The sequence below is a fragment of the Camarhynchus parvulus genome, chromosome 3 (assembly GCF_901933205.1).
Source record: "Camarhynchus parvulus chromosome 3, STF_HiC, whole genome shotgun sequence".
Lineage (NCBI taxonomy): Eukaryota > Metazoa > Chordata > Aves > Passeriformes > Thraupidae > Camarhynchus > Camarhynchus parvulus.
In genome coordinates, this window is record NC_044573.1 from 112,937,182 (window position 1) to 112,952,916 (window position 15,735).

Consider the following 15,735-nt stretch of genomic DNA (forward strand, 5'->3'; position numbering starts at 1 on the left):
CTAGAATGACTGTAAAAAAACGGGGTTCAGCTACATGTGGTGAGGAGATTCTGCTCCCACAAATGTTAGCAGTGATTCTGTGCCTGTGATTAACAGAGGCAAAGGAGCTGTTTGGGTGCTTTTTTAATAAAGCTGGTCTGGGGAAGGTGGAGAAGGGCCTGTGAAGGATAGGATAGAGGGAGTACCTTGTTCCCATAAAGGCCTCTTGTTTGGAAGACAGTAATGTACTATACAAAGAGAGCTGGAGTCTGAAGCTAAGTCTAAAGAAAGGAGAGGACCATGTGGAATTTGCAAGCTGGGAATGGCTGAAAAACAGTGTTGGCAGCTAAAGTGATGGATTATGATCCATTGTGCAGTGTGTGTCATGCTGTCTGTGGGAGCCAGAAGCTGGACAGAGGAGCCCATCATGTGCAGACTGGTGCTGGTGGAGCTGTCAGCCTCACCCCATGCCATTGCTTTGCAGGTGGCCTGGCAAGGATCTGGGGGGAACGAGAAGTTCTTCTTCGACAATGAGAACGTGAGTAGGATGGGACAGAGTGCTCCCCATGAATGGTGTGTAGAGCTGTGTGTGCATCAGCAAGAAAGGTGTCACCTGCACTTGTGGAAAACCCTGTTTCTCAGCAGTTTCTGGATTTAGCTTCTTCATGCAGATCCCAGTCTGCTTCTTCCCTGTACTTGCCTTTTCCACATGCCAGGTACAGAATAAACTCAGTGTGTGGACTGATGAGTTATATCAGTCATAACCCTGAAGGAGAGAGAAGCAATAAAAGATCAGTGGCTAGAGAGGGTGTTAGAGATACAGAATACACCTGCATGGGGAGAGCTTGACTCCTGCAAGACTGATAGGCCCACAATTAAAATCCCCAGCCTTGAGGAAAAGCTGTCAGTCACAACAAAAAGACAAGAACAGCTCCTTAGTCATCCCAAAGTATTTAAATTTAGATTTGTGTGCAGCAGAGTTCTTTCCTGCACCCTTCACTGGTAGGTGTGAGTGTTTCTGTCGCTTTACTCTGTAAGTGTATTCCCCTCTCACCATCAGGTCTGCATGATTTTTAATGCTGGAGAGCTGACACTAGTGGAATATGGAAGCAATGACATCCTGGGGTCTGTCCGCACAGAGTTTGTGAACCCTCACCTGGTCAGGTAAGGGTTACATCTGCCTGTGTGAGCAGCACAGGCAGTTGGTAGAGTGAGATCAGATGCGTAACACTGGAGGTGTCCCACACTGCAGCATGCAGCCCCCAGGCACCCACTTCTCACAGGGACCAGTGATGGGTTTAGTGCCACATTACTGGCTGTCAAGTTTTAGAAGCACAAGAGCCTCTTTTCCTCTGATCTTGGTGCAGCCTGCCATGGCTGTTGCTGAGCCTCCTGTGCATATTCTCAGGCAACTCTGCATCCAGCTGGTCCTGGTACAGCATCATTAGGGACTCAGCTGCCAGCAGGACCTCCTCTGTCTCTCCAAAATTCTATACCTCATGTTCTGATTCAGGAGAAGGGATGATCATGGGCTGCTCAGAGCAATGTAACCAGTGTGTTATTGGGGACCCCTGAACCAGAGGGGCAGCTCTGGGGGGAAGCCATGGATCAGAAAGCTTTGTTCTCACTTGAGGCAGCTATAGCTACTGGGCAAGTGTCACAGGTCAGAGAACTGCCAGAGGCTCCATGTGCTCAGGGAAACTGCAGGGAAGTCAGGGAGGGACTCTGTGATTCAAATGTGAATTTTGGGAGTAGTGAAGGTAACAGTCATTCCCTTCAAATCACAGTGTCCGTATCAATGAGAGACAGCAGCGAGGCGTGGATGAGAGCAAGAGGCTGGCTTACCTGATAGACATCAAGACTATAGCAACAGGTGAGTGTGACCCTCCTTCCCTGTATTTTGCCAGCCTTCCTCATTCCTTTTCATTTTTTGTGCCAGGCAGCACATCCCTGAAGCTCCTCTGTGCATTCCCGTACCAAGCAGCAGGTTCTTGAAGTTCCCTTTTGCATTCCCTCTGCCTAGCAGCAGTCCACTGAAAACCAGGCTGTCCTACTTTGGACAGGATGCTCCCTGTCATGGACACAGCCATGGGTGGCTGGGACTGTGTCCTGGGCCCAGAACTCTGTGTTGCCTGCACTGCCCACGAGCTGTGCATGCTCACAGACAGTGGGAGAGAGCTGCTGCTGCTGCTGCTGCTGAGAAGGCATCTGAATAAAATGTCACTGCTTTTTGGTGTCCATGTCACAGTGTCATTGCTGAGGGTCTTGCCCTAAATAGGTGCCAGGCACCTGATCCCCTGGCACAGCTGTGGGTATTGAGCACTTTGAGGTACAGCAGGTACTGACACTGTTTCCTTTCTTTCCTTCCCCAGTGGACCTTGTTGGTGGCTACAACACTGGCACAATCAGTCATGACAGCAAGATCGATTGGCTGGAGCTCAATGAAACAGGCCACAAACTGCTCTTCAGGGACAAGAAGATGAGGGTGAGGCAGCCACCTCAGGCCATGTGGCAGGATGGTGTGTGTGGGGAGAGGTAGAGGCAGATATGCCTGAATGGAGGGAGGGAGGTGAGAAGCACATCTGAAACACTCCTGATTTTTTGCTTACTGCTCCTTTGGGGAAGATTGACCATGGCCAGATTGCATGAGCTGGCAGTGCTGCATTCTTGAGTCCTAGCTAATGCTGAACTTAGTTACTGGACGTCTTGTTTCATCTCATCACACCTGACAATGAAAATTAGAGGTTCTCTTACAGTACTTATGTCTGTGGTATTCAAAATCATGTCAGTCAGGTGAAGCCCCAGTGACTGGAAAAAGGAGAACATTGTACCCATCTTTAAAAGGAGTAGGAAGGAGGACCCTGGCAGCTACTGGGCTGGTAGCCTCACCTCTGGGGCTTGGAAGATCATGGAACAATCCCCCTAGAAGCAGTGCTAAGGCAGATGGGGAATGGGAAGGGGATTCAGGACAGCCAACAGAGAGTCCTGCCTGACCAACCCAGTGGCCTTCTCTGATGGGGAGACTCCATCAGTGAGCAAGGGAAGGACCATGGATGTCATTTATCTAGATGTCTGGAAAGCCTTTCACACAGTCCCCCACAACATCCTTCTCTCTCAGCTGGAGAGAGATGGATTTGATGGTGGACTGTCTGCTGGATAAGGAATTGGGTGAACATTCACATCCAGAGGGAAATGGTCACAGCTCAGAGTCCTGGTGGACATCAGTGACAAGCAGTGCCCCTCAGGGGTCTCTATGGGCCAGTACTATTTTATATGCTCATTGTGACACAGATGGAGGGATCGAGTACACCCTCAGCAAGCCTGCAGATGACACCAAGTGGAGGGTGGAGTGACACACCTGAAGGACGGGGGCATCCAGAGGAACCTGGACCAGCTCCCCAGCTGTGCCCATGGGAATCTCATGGGATGTAGCAAGGCCAAGCATAGGTTGTGTCCTGAACCAATCCCACAGTGAGGGCAGCAGGGGAGGGTGGGCTCTGTTCCTCTGCCCTGTTTGGGTGAGACCCCCATCTGCTGCTTCCAGACGTAGGGTCCCTGCTCAGGACGGACATGGAGCTGCTGGAGCAAGTCCAGAGGAGGCCAGAGATGGTCAGAGGCCTGGAACACCTCTTCTATGAGGAAAGGCTGAAAGAATTGGGATTGTTCATCCTGGAGAAGAGAAGGCTCCAGGGAGACCTTAGAGCCCCTTCCAGTGCCTAAAGGGCCTCCAAAGGAGCTGGAGAGGGGCTTTGGACAAGAGCCTGGGGTGAGAGGATAAGGGGGAATGGCTTCCCACTGCTAGAGGGCAGGGTTAGACGTGATACTGGGGAGAAATTCTCCCCTGTTAGGGGGCTGACGCCCTGGCACAGGTTGTCCAGAGAAGCTGTAGCTGCCCCATCCCTGGAAGTGTTCAAGGCCAGGTTGGACAGGACCTGGAGCAACATGGTCTAGTGGAAGGCGTCCCTGCCTGTGGCAGGGGGTTGGAACAAGAAAATTTTTAAGGTTCCTTCCAACCCAAACCATTCTGGGGTTCTATGATTTCTCCAGCCGTTTTGGTACAGGCTGAAACAGGGACATTCTTGTTCTCTTTTGAAAGGTGTTTCATGAGACTAGCACTGTTCTCTCTTCTGTTTCTCATCTTCTCTAGGTGAGGACAAGGAATAGAGATGGTCTGGGACTTTTCAGTCACAAGACATCATACATATAGCAAAGTTGTGCCATATGTCAGGTTACACCTTCCAAACTGTTGTGTTTGATCTGGGGCAGTGTGTTCCACAAACAACTGACCTCTCACCTTATTGGTAGTAGTCATTGCAACAGGACTGTGCCTGGGATGGAGAGCCCAAAATTGCAGAGGAAGGCCCTTCTTGGCCCCTTAGTTTGTTTCCATTAAGGACTTCAGAGCCCATTTTCCTGTTGCAGATCTGCAGCTGAGAGGCAACTGAAGTAGCATGAGGCATGTTCTGGTTTCTATGTGTCTGTGCCAAGCTCTAAGGGAGGCAAGAGTTTGAAATGCTGCAAGGGTTTAAAAAGGTCTTATAGGAGTGTGTAAATAAGTACGAGATTTTAGGATGTGTGTCTTGGAAGAAGTCTGTTTCCTGATGGGGGATGTCTGTTTCCAAGACGCCTGCTCAGCTCAGTTCCTGCAGTGAGCTTGCAGCCTAGCCAGAGCCCAGCTGAGCCTGTCCTCCCTTCCCTCTGCAGCTGCAGCTCTATGACATTGAAAGCAGCACCAAGACCACCATCCTGAACTATTGCTCCTACGTGCAGTGGGTCCCGGGCAGTGATGTGGTGGTGGCTCAGAACAGGAACAGTCTCTGCATTTGGTACAACATCGATGCTCCAGAGCGAGTCACCATGTTTCCTCTGAAGGTAAAACTCTGCAGACTTTGATTGCCTCCTGCAGTTTCTTCTTCTCCTTCCTCTCGTGTGTGGGAGTAGCAAGGGTGGTATGGCAGAAGGGACACAGAAGGGAACTGTCAGTTTCTTCTGGACAAAATATAAGCTCATTTGTCAACTTTGTGGCAGATATTTCTGGCAGAAGATGGAGCAAAGAGCTGCTTCATGGCTCAGTGCTCAGTGCTCACTCATTCAGAAGAGCCATGACTGGCAGAGCTGTTGCAGTGCTGCCCTCACACCCCTGAAACCCCACACACTTCAGATGAGCACGGGAGTATTGACAGCTGGTCCTCTTTCTAGGGGGATATTGTAGGCTTGGAAAGGAATGATGGAAAGACTGAAGTGATAGTATCTGAAGGGGTGAACACCGTGCCCTACACCCTGGATGAAGGCCTTATAGAGTTTGGAACTGCCATTGATGATGGGGACTATCACAGGTAAGTGCTGGATATGCCAGTGGGGATGGCAGGTAGCTCATGCCACATGCCAGGCACCTGGGAATCAATGACCCATGAATGGCAGCAGCACAGCTTTCCGGAGTTGAACTTCAGACTCTCAGCATGGTGTTGGTGCCAGGTCTGGCCATAATGAACATCAGACTCCTTCAGGAGAGATTTTTCAGCTTTTGCCTCCTTGCAGCTTTGTGGTTTCAAACTCAGGGAGAGACTGGCCAGTCTGGTCCCACAGACATCAACAGGGCTTTGCTGAAGGTAGCTGTCAATTAATTGCAGTGAATAAGAGTCCCCAGAGCAGCCAGATGTGCAATGGTGCTTGGGTGCTTTTACTGCTGCCCTTCCAGGGATGCTGGCAGTATCATGGAAACATCCAGGAGCTGTGCAGAGTGAAAATTGACTGCCTGAAGTGCTCATGGCAGCTGCCTGGATACTGCTGATACTCTTAGAGGGCTTTTAAAAGTGACCAGAGAAGAAAACTTCACCTGTTCATAGCACTGTTGTGTCTTCAGAGTCTTTCTCAGTAGGGACCTGTATCAGACAGAACACTTTAGATTTGTCCCACACTGCTACAGCCTTCTGCTGATAATCTGCCTCTAAGTGCCTTAGCCCAGGTAGGAATAGCCTAGATGTTTGAATTTCCCCCTGCTCTGTCAGGCTCTGCATTACATTCTTCAGAGCTGGGCACCCAGCTGGTTTGGTTTCAGTGCCACTCTGGTTAGGAAGCTCCTGTCTCAGTGTGGGGTTTTCTTCAGAGAGCTCCTCTGTCACTGAAAGTCTGCAAATCTCTGTCTCAAGGGCTGCTGCATTTTTGGAGACACTGGAAATGTCCACAGAGACTGAAGCCATGTGGAAGACTCTCAGCAGACTGGCTTTGGAAGTGAGACAGCTGCACATTGCAGAGAGGTACATCACACCTTCATGGCTTCAACGTGCTCTTTGCTGAACCCCAGAAACCAGGGTCCAGCTAAAGATGTGGCTCTGTGTATGGTCTGGAGTATTCCCTGCATTGGAGACTTACCTGTTCTCTGTGCCAGGCCATGGCTTTGCCTTTTCATCCCAGCTGGTAATGCCAGAACCAGGGCTGGGAACACCTCTGTCTGTAGCATAAATTTTTGCTGATGTTAGCCCAAAGCTGTGTATAGCAAGGACTCAGAGAGCTGACAGACATCAACAAGCTTGAGGCACTGCTGAAGCCTGGGGAAGTGAAACATGAGCCTTGGTCATGTTCCTGGATTCTCCCATGGAGCAGGGCTAGAAGGCACATCTGAACATAGGTCTTGGCAAAATCCTTCTCTTGAAGCAGGCCACCCCACCTCTCCCATTGCTGAGCTGAGTCTGCTGCCTGGTTTCTGATTTTCTTATCTTGGGCAACAAAACCTGCGTATTGACTAACTGCTTTGCATTTTCCAGGTGCTTTGCAGCTCTGGGAAACATGGCAAAGGCTCGATTTCTGCATGAAACCAATGCCATTGCTGACCAGGCAGCTCAGGAGCATGTAAGTGAAACTTTTCCTGCTCTGCAGAGCAGCAGTTTCCCTGTAAACACTCGCATGCACATGATCTTCTGTGTCCTTGCTCACCAGTGTCACCCTAGAGACCAGTATCTGTTCATGTAGAAACTGCTGACATTGTCTTCTGTCCAAGGCTGGCCACTTCATACTGTCCTGGCTTGTCACTGCTGTGATTCTCAACTGTCTTTTGTTCCTGTAGTGAGCCAGCCTCCAGCTGCAGTGCCCTCCATGTTCCATTCCAGAGCCTGTTCTTTCCCTCAGCACACTGAGCTTGCTGCTGTTGTCTGCAGGGTGGGGATGGCACAGACCATTACCTGGTGCGGGCCCGCCTGGCCATGCTGGACAAGAACTACAAGCTGGCAGAGATGATCTTTCTGGAACAAGTGAGTAAAGGAACAAGGAGTGGAGAAGGTTCTGTTTAATGCTGGGTGGGGAGGTGTGTGCCCTCTGCTGTAAGAGGAAAGGAAGATGTTGCTTGTTCCTAGCAGAAGAATTTTCTCCATGAAGTAGAAAAGGTATTCCTTGTTCTGAAGTGTGGAATTACCCTGAGGTGTAGGAAGAGTGTGAGGGAGGATGTATATCCAAATAATGGAGACAGTACACTTTTCCAAGTGTTTTCTGCACACCTAACCCTGCCTGCTGTGAGAGCTCCTTAGCAGTGTGTCTGCTCGGGTTAACACTTTGCTTTCCAACCCAGAACGCCCCAGAGGAGGCCATGGACATGTACCAGGAGCTGCACATGTGGGATGAATGCATTGTGGTGGCCAAGGCCAAGGTACAGAGTACTGCTGCACTGGGCTATAGGCTGGTCTTGCTTGGTAGATCTTCTGGTTGGGAGTCCATTCAGGGTCTGTGTTCTTTTCACCTGCCCTACCTTGCTTCTGCTTAGAAGGGCTCCAAGTAGAAGGGAAGGTTGCACTGGTGTGAGTACAGACCTAGATGAACATAGAGAAAAGCTACTGAAATTGGTTTGGGAGTATCTGTGCTTCAAAAAAGAATGGGTAGTGCCCATTGGTACACAGGGCTGGCATTGTAGTTTCTGATAACTGGGCAACAAGAGGCCTGGTGCTGTGAGCAGCTGCTCAGAGCCTGCAGGATGAGCTGGACAATATCTCATCCTACCCAGGACTCCCAGTTCTGTGTTTCTCCTTAGGGACACCCAATGCTGGAGAAGTTGCGTCGGGGTTACTACCAGTGGCTGCTGGACACCCAGCAGGAGGAGAAGGCTGGGGAGGTCCAGGAGGGCCAGGGTGACTACCTGGCAGCCATCAGCTTGTACCTGCGGGCAGGACTGCCAGCCAAAGCAGCACGGCTGGCCATGAGCAGGGACGAGCTGCTCACCAACGGGGATGTCATCGACAGGATCTCCACAGCACTGATCAGAGGGGAGCTGTATGAACAGGTGAGTGCCCTTCCCACTGGGCTTCCAGCTTAGGGGCATCAGGGCCTTACCCCATCCTCTGCACCTGTGAGACTGTATGAACAGGTGAGTGCCCTTCCCACTGGGCGTTCAGCCTAGGGGCATCAGGGCCTTACCCCATCCTCTGCACCTGTGAGACACAGGGGCACTGGGCTGGAAAGTAGCAGAGGTAATTCTGGGTTGATGAGGTTGTAGTTAACATTTATGAGGAAATCCTCACTGTGCCCATTGTACGTGGGTGAGGTCTAGAATTACTCTTATTAATCAGGAAAAAGATCACATCTGATTCGTGACATGTCTCCAGAACATAGAATGTCAGTAATAGTTAAGGAGGCCTTAGGAAGATTTGGAACAGAACAGAATTGTGAATCAAACTGAAAACTTGATATCACTGTGGAAATGTCAGTGCTTCCTCATATCAGAATAAAATATGGGGTAAAGATGGTCTAAATGGAAAAGTTAAGGAAGGAAAACAAAGGAGTTGAAGACTGTCTGTAAAGCCATGAATATCATAAAGAAGGGATATGAATATTCGCTGTGTCTAATAACACCAAAAATGGGTGTTATTGTGAGGTGATGGTTTTAAAACCAAAGGGTGTTTTTTCCATAGCACATCACATTAATGCAAGAAAGCAGTGCTGAGTCTGCTCACTGCTCAGCATCCTGGCCAACAGTGGCCTCTGGCAGGTGCTTAAGCAATAAGCACCTGCCAGAGGCACTTATTCAAAAAAAGCATAAAAATAAAGAACAGGGCAGGCAAATACAGGGTGGCACTTCCTCTAGCGTGTTTTCATGGGGTTCAGCAGTTTGAAGCCTGTAATGTACCTGAACAGCTCTACTTCTGTGTTTGAGAGCTCTTGATAGATTTTACTTCTATGAGCTTGTCAAATTATTGCTTGAACCATGTGTAGATTTTAAGTTACAATTTTGGCTATGAGTTACCCAGTTCAGTTAGATGATTTGTGAAAAAAAAAAACCCTGCTTTTTGTTAGCTTGTTTTATGTCTCTTTTATAAATTACATTTCTTTAGTCTCAATTTATCTTCAGCATTTTCTGGCCATTTTAACACAAGACAACTTTGTACTTTTTCAAACCTGTCATCTCTCCTTAAGCTTTCAGTTGAAAGACTTAACTGGAGCTCCCAGCTACTGGATGTTGTTACCAAAAGTATAAATAGTCCAAAAATTATTAGACAAATCATGGAGGTAGAGTCTGTCAAAAGCCATTAAGTACGATGATGTGAAGGCATCACAACAAAGTCAGGCAGCTCCTACTGTGCAGGTTGTCAGAGATGGACAACGAGAGGAAAGGCTGGAATATACTTGCTCTGTTTTTACAGTTCTTTAGATGTGTGGTCTTGTTCAAATACTGAAGGGGATGAGCCTTTGGTCTTCCAGGATGGCTGTGCTGGGGTCAGTAAGCAGGAAGGACAGTGGTCTTGGCTCATGTTGTCTTTCCTAGTAGTTCATCAATCCCCACCCACTTGGTTAGCTGGGAGGGCAGAGCTGGTGCAGAGTGTGCATGGAGCTGGTAGGGTGTGATGACATGGGGTTGGTGGCTCTGGAAACTGGCAGCTTGTCTCTGTCCTAGGCTGGAGACCTGTTTGAGAAGGTTGGGAACACACGAAAGGCTCTGGAGTGCTATGGCAAGGGCAGTGCCTTCCTGAAAGGTACTGTGCTCAATGTGTTCCTCCCACTCATCTCCAGCAGGAGCCTGGCTGCTCTGGCCTGGTGGCAGCATGAAATATTGCCCTGGAGCCTGGAGATGCCTGGATGCTCTGCAGCTCCCACCTATCATATCATTCAGGGTATTTTCACATAGTTGTACTTGCACATGCAGTCCCAGGAGAGTGTCTTGTTCCCAAGCCTTGACCATGCTGACTGCAGCAGCATGGGTTTGACCCAGCTCTCCACAGGGTCTGGGCTGCTGGGTAGCCCATGGGAGCTGGAGTGGCTTAGGCAGTCACCATTCCCCTCCTCCTATGCCAGGTCCAAGGCCCATGTTTGCCCCACAGTTCTGCTTCCCTGCTGGCCTCAGCATTACAGCTCTTGTGTCCCCTTACAGCCGTGGAGCTGGCTCGCCTGGCATTTCCTGCAGAGGTTGTGAAGCTGGAGGAGGCCTGGGGAGACCATCTGGTGCAGCAGAAACAGCTGGATGCTGCTATCAACCACTACATCGAAGCCAGGTGGGAGCAGGGCAAGGCTGTATAAGCTGCTGGGTACTGGCATGGAGTTGATACCTTTGCCTCTATCAGCTGGGGGTTTGCCTGAGTGAGCCCCCACTACCCCGCTTAGGAGTGCCCCACTTGCTTGTGTGCACCAGCCATTGATGGCTCCCCACATCTCTCCCAAGGTCTCACAGTGCTGATTGCTCTTCCCTGCTGACCCAGTCCTTTCATCCCCCTTAGCACTGCCAGTTACTCAGCTGCTTTATGCTGCTCTAACTCAGGCAGCTGAATCAGGCAGCAGAGCACTCTAGTCTCCCTGGCACGGTGTAGCTAGAGGAGATGCCTGCTGCCTGGCTCTAAAGGCTGATGGCTTTGGTGCCAGGTGCTCAATTAAGGCCCTCGAGGCAGCTTTGGGAGCCCGGCAGTGGAAGAAGGCCATCTACATTTTGGACTTGCAGGACAAACAGACAGCAGCCAAATATTACCTCAAGATTGCCCAGCATTATGCAGCTTTGCAGGAGTATCAGGTGAGGGCACAGACACAGCCACCACTGCTCTGCATGTCCCTTGGCTGTATTGAGTGTGGTCCTTTCCTGGCAGGTTGCAGAGGAGCTGTACATCAAAGGAGGCCAGACCAAGGATGCCATTGACATGTACACACAGGCTGGGCTCTGGGAACAGGCTCACAAGGTGAGTCAGCAGCCAAAGCTTCTGTGAACCTCACCGCACTTGGTGAGATGTGCCTTCCATCAGCAGGTGGCAGTGCCTTGTGCACCAATACCTGATCAACCAGGACTCTTCCGAGATACGTGTGCAGGGACATCCAGTAGCCAGCAAGAAATCCAGTGTTCCCATCCTGACCCTGGCCTTCTCCCTCTCACAGCCCCATGTGGGTGCACCTCTGGCACAAATGGCCTTCTCCAAGAGCTGGTCCTGTGTGCTTTGTGACAGTGACAAATGACTGCCCATTCTTTGCAGAGCACACAGCACAGATATCTGTTTGTCAGATGGGAAGGAAATTTGTTTTCCCTTCTCCTTCACTGCCATGTGTCAGGGAACTGCTGTTCATTTCTCCCCTGTGCGTTCCTTTTGGCAGCTGGCACTCAAGTGTATGAGCCAGGAGGAAGTGACAGTGCTGTACATAACCCAGGCCCAGGAGATGGAGAGACAGGGCAAGTACAAGGAAGCAGAGAGGTGAGTTTCCTCCAGTACTGATGTCAGCCCAAGACTGAGCCCTGAAAAATCAGCTGTAGTGAGGAGAAGCCCTTTCCTGGGTTAGAGGGAGAAGTTGGGACTGGGGTTTGGAATGGTCAGAGGAGCTTTCTCCACACACAGAGAGCTGAAGCTGGTATTTCAGGATGTGGAAAGGTTTCAGGGACTAGTCTTGCCCTTGGCTGAGCTGTTTGGATGTGCTTGTGTTGCCAGGCTGTACATCACTGTGAATGAACCTGATCTGGCCATCACCATGTACAAGAAGTGTAAGATGTATGATGAGATGGTTTGCCTAGTGGCCAAGTACCACAAGGACTTACTTGGAGATACCCACCTGCACCTGGGCAAGGTGAGTGCATCTCATGGCAGGGGATCAGCTAAACCAAGCAGGGGCAAGATTGTTGTTACAGACGAGGTTTTGAGATCGCTTTAAAAAATCAGTGGCAAGGGTATGAGCAAAAGTCAGATTTAGCATTAAGTATCAAAGCAGAACAAGTTTGTTGTCGAGATTCACTCTACTACTTACAGGACAGCTAAGGCACAACAAGGAAAGACTAGCAACAACAAAATCAAACAAAGCCCAGGCAATCAAAGAAGAAATTAACTAAGTACTATCTGTGAGGATGGGTGGGTGGGTGTGACAAAAAACAGTGTGGGCAAGAATAAAAAAGAACACAGCCTGAAAGCCTAACAGCACTCAAATATAAGAGTACTTTAACTTATACCTTAAGACTAACAATTTAACATAGGAAAGCATTTAACTTATATCTAACTTAATTTATAGCTTAACCTTAACAATCTAACAGAGGAATAACACTTAACAGCATTTAGCCTAACTTACAACTTTGAAGTTATACTTAGCAACTCAGCAGAAGAGCAACACTTGGCAACACTTAGCTTATAACTTATGTTTAACAGCTTAGCAAAAGAACAACGCTCAGCAGCAGTCAAGTAAGTTTATAACTATAACTTAACCTTACTTACAGGCCTAATTTACTTAGATATCCAAGATACTGAAACATTTAAGAAAGCTACATTTCTCCCAGAATTGCTATAGCATACGTGCATCTTTATGCACCCAGAAAGAAACAGTCAGTGCCTACAAGGTACCTGTGAAAAATTCCCCCCAGAGGTCAGTGAAATCCTCACTTTGGAGGCCTTTGCATCTCCCAGTGGGTGAAGGATCAGGCCTCAAGGAGGGAGCTATTGGCCCAGCACACATTGTGTTCTAGCAATCCTGAGGGTTTGCTGGCTCTGACAGGTGTCCTCCCCAGAGGGAGGTTGCTGGTCACAGCCTGCTGTGGTGCCAGGACACCTCAAAAGGGTCTCATTTTGGACTGCTGTTTATAGGATCACAAGGGCTTCAGTCATAACAGTGCTTCATCCTGACCAGAGTTTGGGTTGGCATTTTCTTTGAAAGTGTGAGAACAGGAGTGTTACGCTATTCAGGCAAGAGGAATATTTCCCAAGGCTGGTCATAAGGAAAACAGAAGCTCATTAAACAGCAGCAGTTCCTTGGAGCAAGACAGTGTTTCTGATAAGCTCAGGAAGAGCTGAGCCCAGGTGGTGTTTTCAAGGCCAAGGGCTAACAAGCATTTCTCAGCTCACACTGCAGCCTGTAAAGGAGAAGGGGGGAATGCACAGATGTCCACACAAGTGTCACTGCCTTATTGCCTCTGACTGCAGGAGCTGGAGGCAGAGGGGCGCCTGCAGGAAGCTGAGTATCATTACCTGGAAGCCAAAGACTGGAAGACCACAGTGAACATGTACAGAATGAATGACATGTGGGAAGAGGCATACAGGGTAATAATCACTCACAGCTCCCCACCTGTGCAGGGGTCAGCTTCTGGCTGTGGGGTCCTGGTGGAAACTGCTTTGTCTCTGTTCACTGCAAGATCAGAGCACTTGGTGTACCCTACCCAGCCTCAGAACTGGAGCCCTATGGGCCTCCCAGCCTGCAGGGTTTGACCCTTGGCCTTTCTGCTGGGCTGCCTTCCTCGAGGCTCTGCCCTGATCTCTCATCCTGTTGTACCTCAGTGGTGTTGCTCTGGCCACAGCCCCTCAGCACTGCTCTGCTCAGCATGGCCATGGAATGCTGGGTTCCCTCCTGATGTGGCTGTGCTGAGGCAGCAGCTGTTCTGCTGCACCATGTGTGCCTTTGTCTTACTGTCCCCCTCACCAGTGCAGTGGTGCTTGCAGAAGGGTTTGTTGGGAGGGAACAGATGGTTCTGGGGCTCCCTCCTGCTGGCAGGCAGCACATGAGAGGGGCTCAATCTGCTGAAGATGAAACATACACTGGGTTTTTCCATTTCCTTTTCTTTGGACAGGTGGCCAAGGCATATGGGGGTGCAAACTCCCACAAGCATGTGGCCTATCTGTGGGCAAAGAGCCTGGGTGGAGAGGCAGCTGTGAAACTCCTCAGCAAATTTGGACTTCTGGAGATGGCCATTGACCATGCAACGGACAGTGGGTATGCAGGTGCCCAGCACCTCCCTCCCCTCTGCCAACCAGAGAAAAACGTGTGGGCCAAGATAACTGTGTGCACATGGTAGCTGCAGGTCCAGAAAATGACATGCCTTCCCAGCCCACCATGCTTCGCACAGGCCTTCCACATCCTTGGCACATCCCACTTCTCATCTTTGTGTCAGTCTCTCAAATGCCAAGTCTGAGCTGGCAGTCAAATGCAGTTTGTCCCTCAGCCTCTGCAGGGGAAGGCTCGTGAGAGCCTCTGAGCATGAGGAGGTACTCCTCACGTCACCATAAGTAACTGTCTGCCACAACAGCTTTGGCCCTGCTCTGCAGCTGGCCTGGTGTCTGCCTGTATGGCCATTCATTACTGCTCTTCCCGAGGCTCCCACATCTCTTGGCTCCTGCCTTGGGCTCTAACAGCAGGTGTGAAGGAGCCAAATTTCCTTAGTAAGGACTCTAAAAGCTCCTGGTCAGGAACAGGAGGAACAGACAGTGCTAATTCACTTGGGGCCCCCTGTATTGCCCTCTGTCCTCTCCCAGTGTCTTGTTCTTGATGAAGGCACACACTCACAGCCCAGTCCTTCTCTCTTTCATTGCAGGGTCTTCGAATTTGCTTTTGAGCTGGCCCGCCTCTCCATGAAGCAGAAGATGCCAGACATCCACTTAAAGTATGCCATGTTCCTAGAAGATGAGGTAATTTTCCCCCTGGAACAGGTGCAAGTCCTCCAGTCCCTCAGGTAACTGAGCAGTTGTCCCTGGGCTGCTGCAGCAGTCGCAGTTGTGGCTGCAGTCCCTGCATTCCCAAAGGGCTCCATGATGACAGTGCCAAGCTCCACACACCTGTGTTTCATAATGCTGCCTTGGATGAGTAGAGGAGGTCATGTGATGATGCCAGAACAGGAAGGTGTGCAAACAAATCACTTCTTCTCCTTTAGGGCAAATTTGAAGAGGCCGAAGGAGAGTTCATTAAAGCTGGGAAGCCCAAGGAAGCTGTGCTGATGTATGTGCCCTCCACATGCTGCTGTGTCTGCTCTCGCCATGCAATGCCAGCCTGGTTGCCTCTCCAGCACTGGGCGGCTCCTTATTATCCTTGTTGTTCCACCTGGTGTCCCTGGTACCTCTCATCCCCCAGGTTTGTGCACAACCAGAACTGGGACGCGGCACAACGTGTGGCTGAGGCTCACGACCCAGACAGCGTGGCTGATGTGCTGGTTGGACAGGCACAGTTTGCCTTTGAGCAGAGAGAGTTCCAGAAGGCAGAGGCCTTCCTCCTGCGAGCACAGAGACCTGAGCTGGCCATCAAGTACTATAAGGTGAGTGCAGCCTGTAGCAACATCCTTGCCTTCCTCACTGGACAAGAACCCAGTTTAGATGAAGGAGTGAAATTCACCTCCCAGTTCCCCCTGTCAGCTTAGTAGCCAAAGAGAAATCATTTACTCAGGGTTTCTGGAGGAACTGAATTCTGGCCTGAAGACTGAACCAGTGGATTTCATATCATAGCTTTGCTCTCTCATGGTTCTGGAGGATGGGTGGTCCTTGGGGTAGCACAAGTGGGTGCATTTGGAGGCCTAAGTGCCCATTCCACTGAGGTAGCTGGAATGGATGAGCATGTTCCCCTGAGGTG

General features: G+C 50.1%; 1 protein-coding gene across 3 annotated transcripts in view; it reads left to right on the forward strand.

Moving 5' to 3' along the window:
• IFT172 (intraflagellar transport 172) overlaps nucleotides 1-15,735 on the forward strand; it is a 38,073-nt gene that overhangs the window by 10,653 nt on the left and 11,685 nt on the right. For 2 of the 3 annotated variants that reach the window (XM_030945239.1, XM_030945240.1), the window contains 22 exons: nucleotides 464-517; nucleotides 1,040-1,143; nucleotides 1,767-1,852; nucleotides 2,352-2,464; nucleotides 4,684-4,851; nucleotides 5,179-5,315; nucleotides 6,129-6,236; nucleotides 6,744-6,828; nucleotides 7,134-7,226; nucleotides 7,541-7,618; nucleotides 7,997-8,245; nucleotides 9,854-9,932; nucleotides 10,328-10,448; nucleotides 10,813-10,957; nucleotides 11,031-11,120; nucleotides 11,527-11,624; nucleotides 11,856-11,991; nucleotides 13,329-13,445; nucleotides 13,970-14,112; nucleotides 14,711-14,804; nucleotides 15,047-15,111; nucleotides 15,244-15,424. In XM_030945239.1, coding sequence (XP_030801099.1) covers nucleotides 464-517; nucleotides 1,040-1,143; nucleotides 1,767-1,852; nucleotides 2,352-2,464; nucleotides 4,684-4,851; nucleotides 5,179-5,315; nucleotides 6,129-6,236; nucleotides 6,744-6,828; nucleotides 7,134-7,226; nucleotides 7,541-7,618; nucleotides 7,997-8,245; nucleotides 9,854-9,932; nucleotides 10,328-10,448; nucleotides 10,813-10,957; nucleotides 11,031-11,120; nucleotides 11,527-11,624; nucleotides 11,856-11,991; nucleotides 13,329-13,445; nucleotides 13,970-14,112; nucleotides 14,711-14,804; nucleotides 15,047-15,111; nucleotides 15,244-15,424 — 2,544 coding nt within the window. The remainder of the gene's footprint in view (nucleotides 1-463; nucleotides 518-1,039; nucleotides 1,144-1,766; nucleotides 1,853-2,351; nucleotides 2,465-4,683; nucleotides 4,852-5,178; nucleotides 5,316-6,128; nucleotides 6,237-6,743; nucleotides 6,829-7,133; nucleotides 7,227-7,540; nucleotides 7,619-7,996; nucleotides 8,246-9,853; nucleotides 9,933-10,327; nucleotides 10,449-10,812; nucleotides 10,958-11,030; nucleotides 11,121-11,526; nucleotides 11,625-11,855; nucleotides 11,992-13,328; nucleotides 13,446-13,969; nucleotides 14,113-14,710; nucleotides 14,805-15,046; nucleotides 15,112-15,243; nucleotides 15,425-15,735) is intronic. The other variant, XM_030945241.1, reaches the window with a different exon arrangement.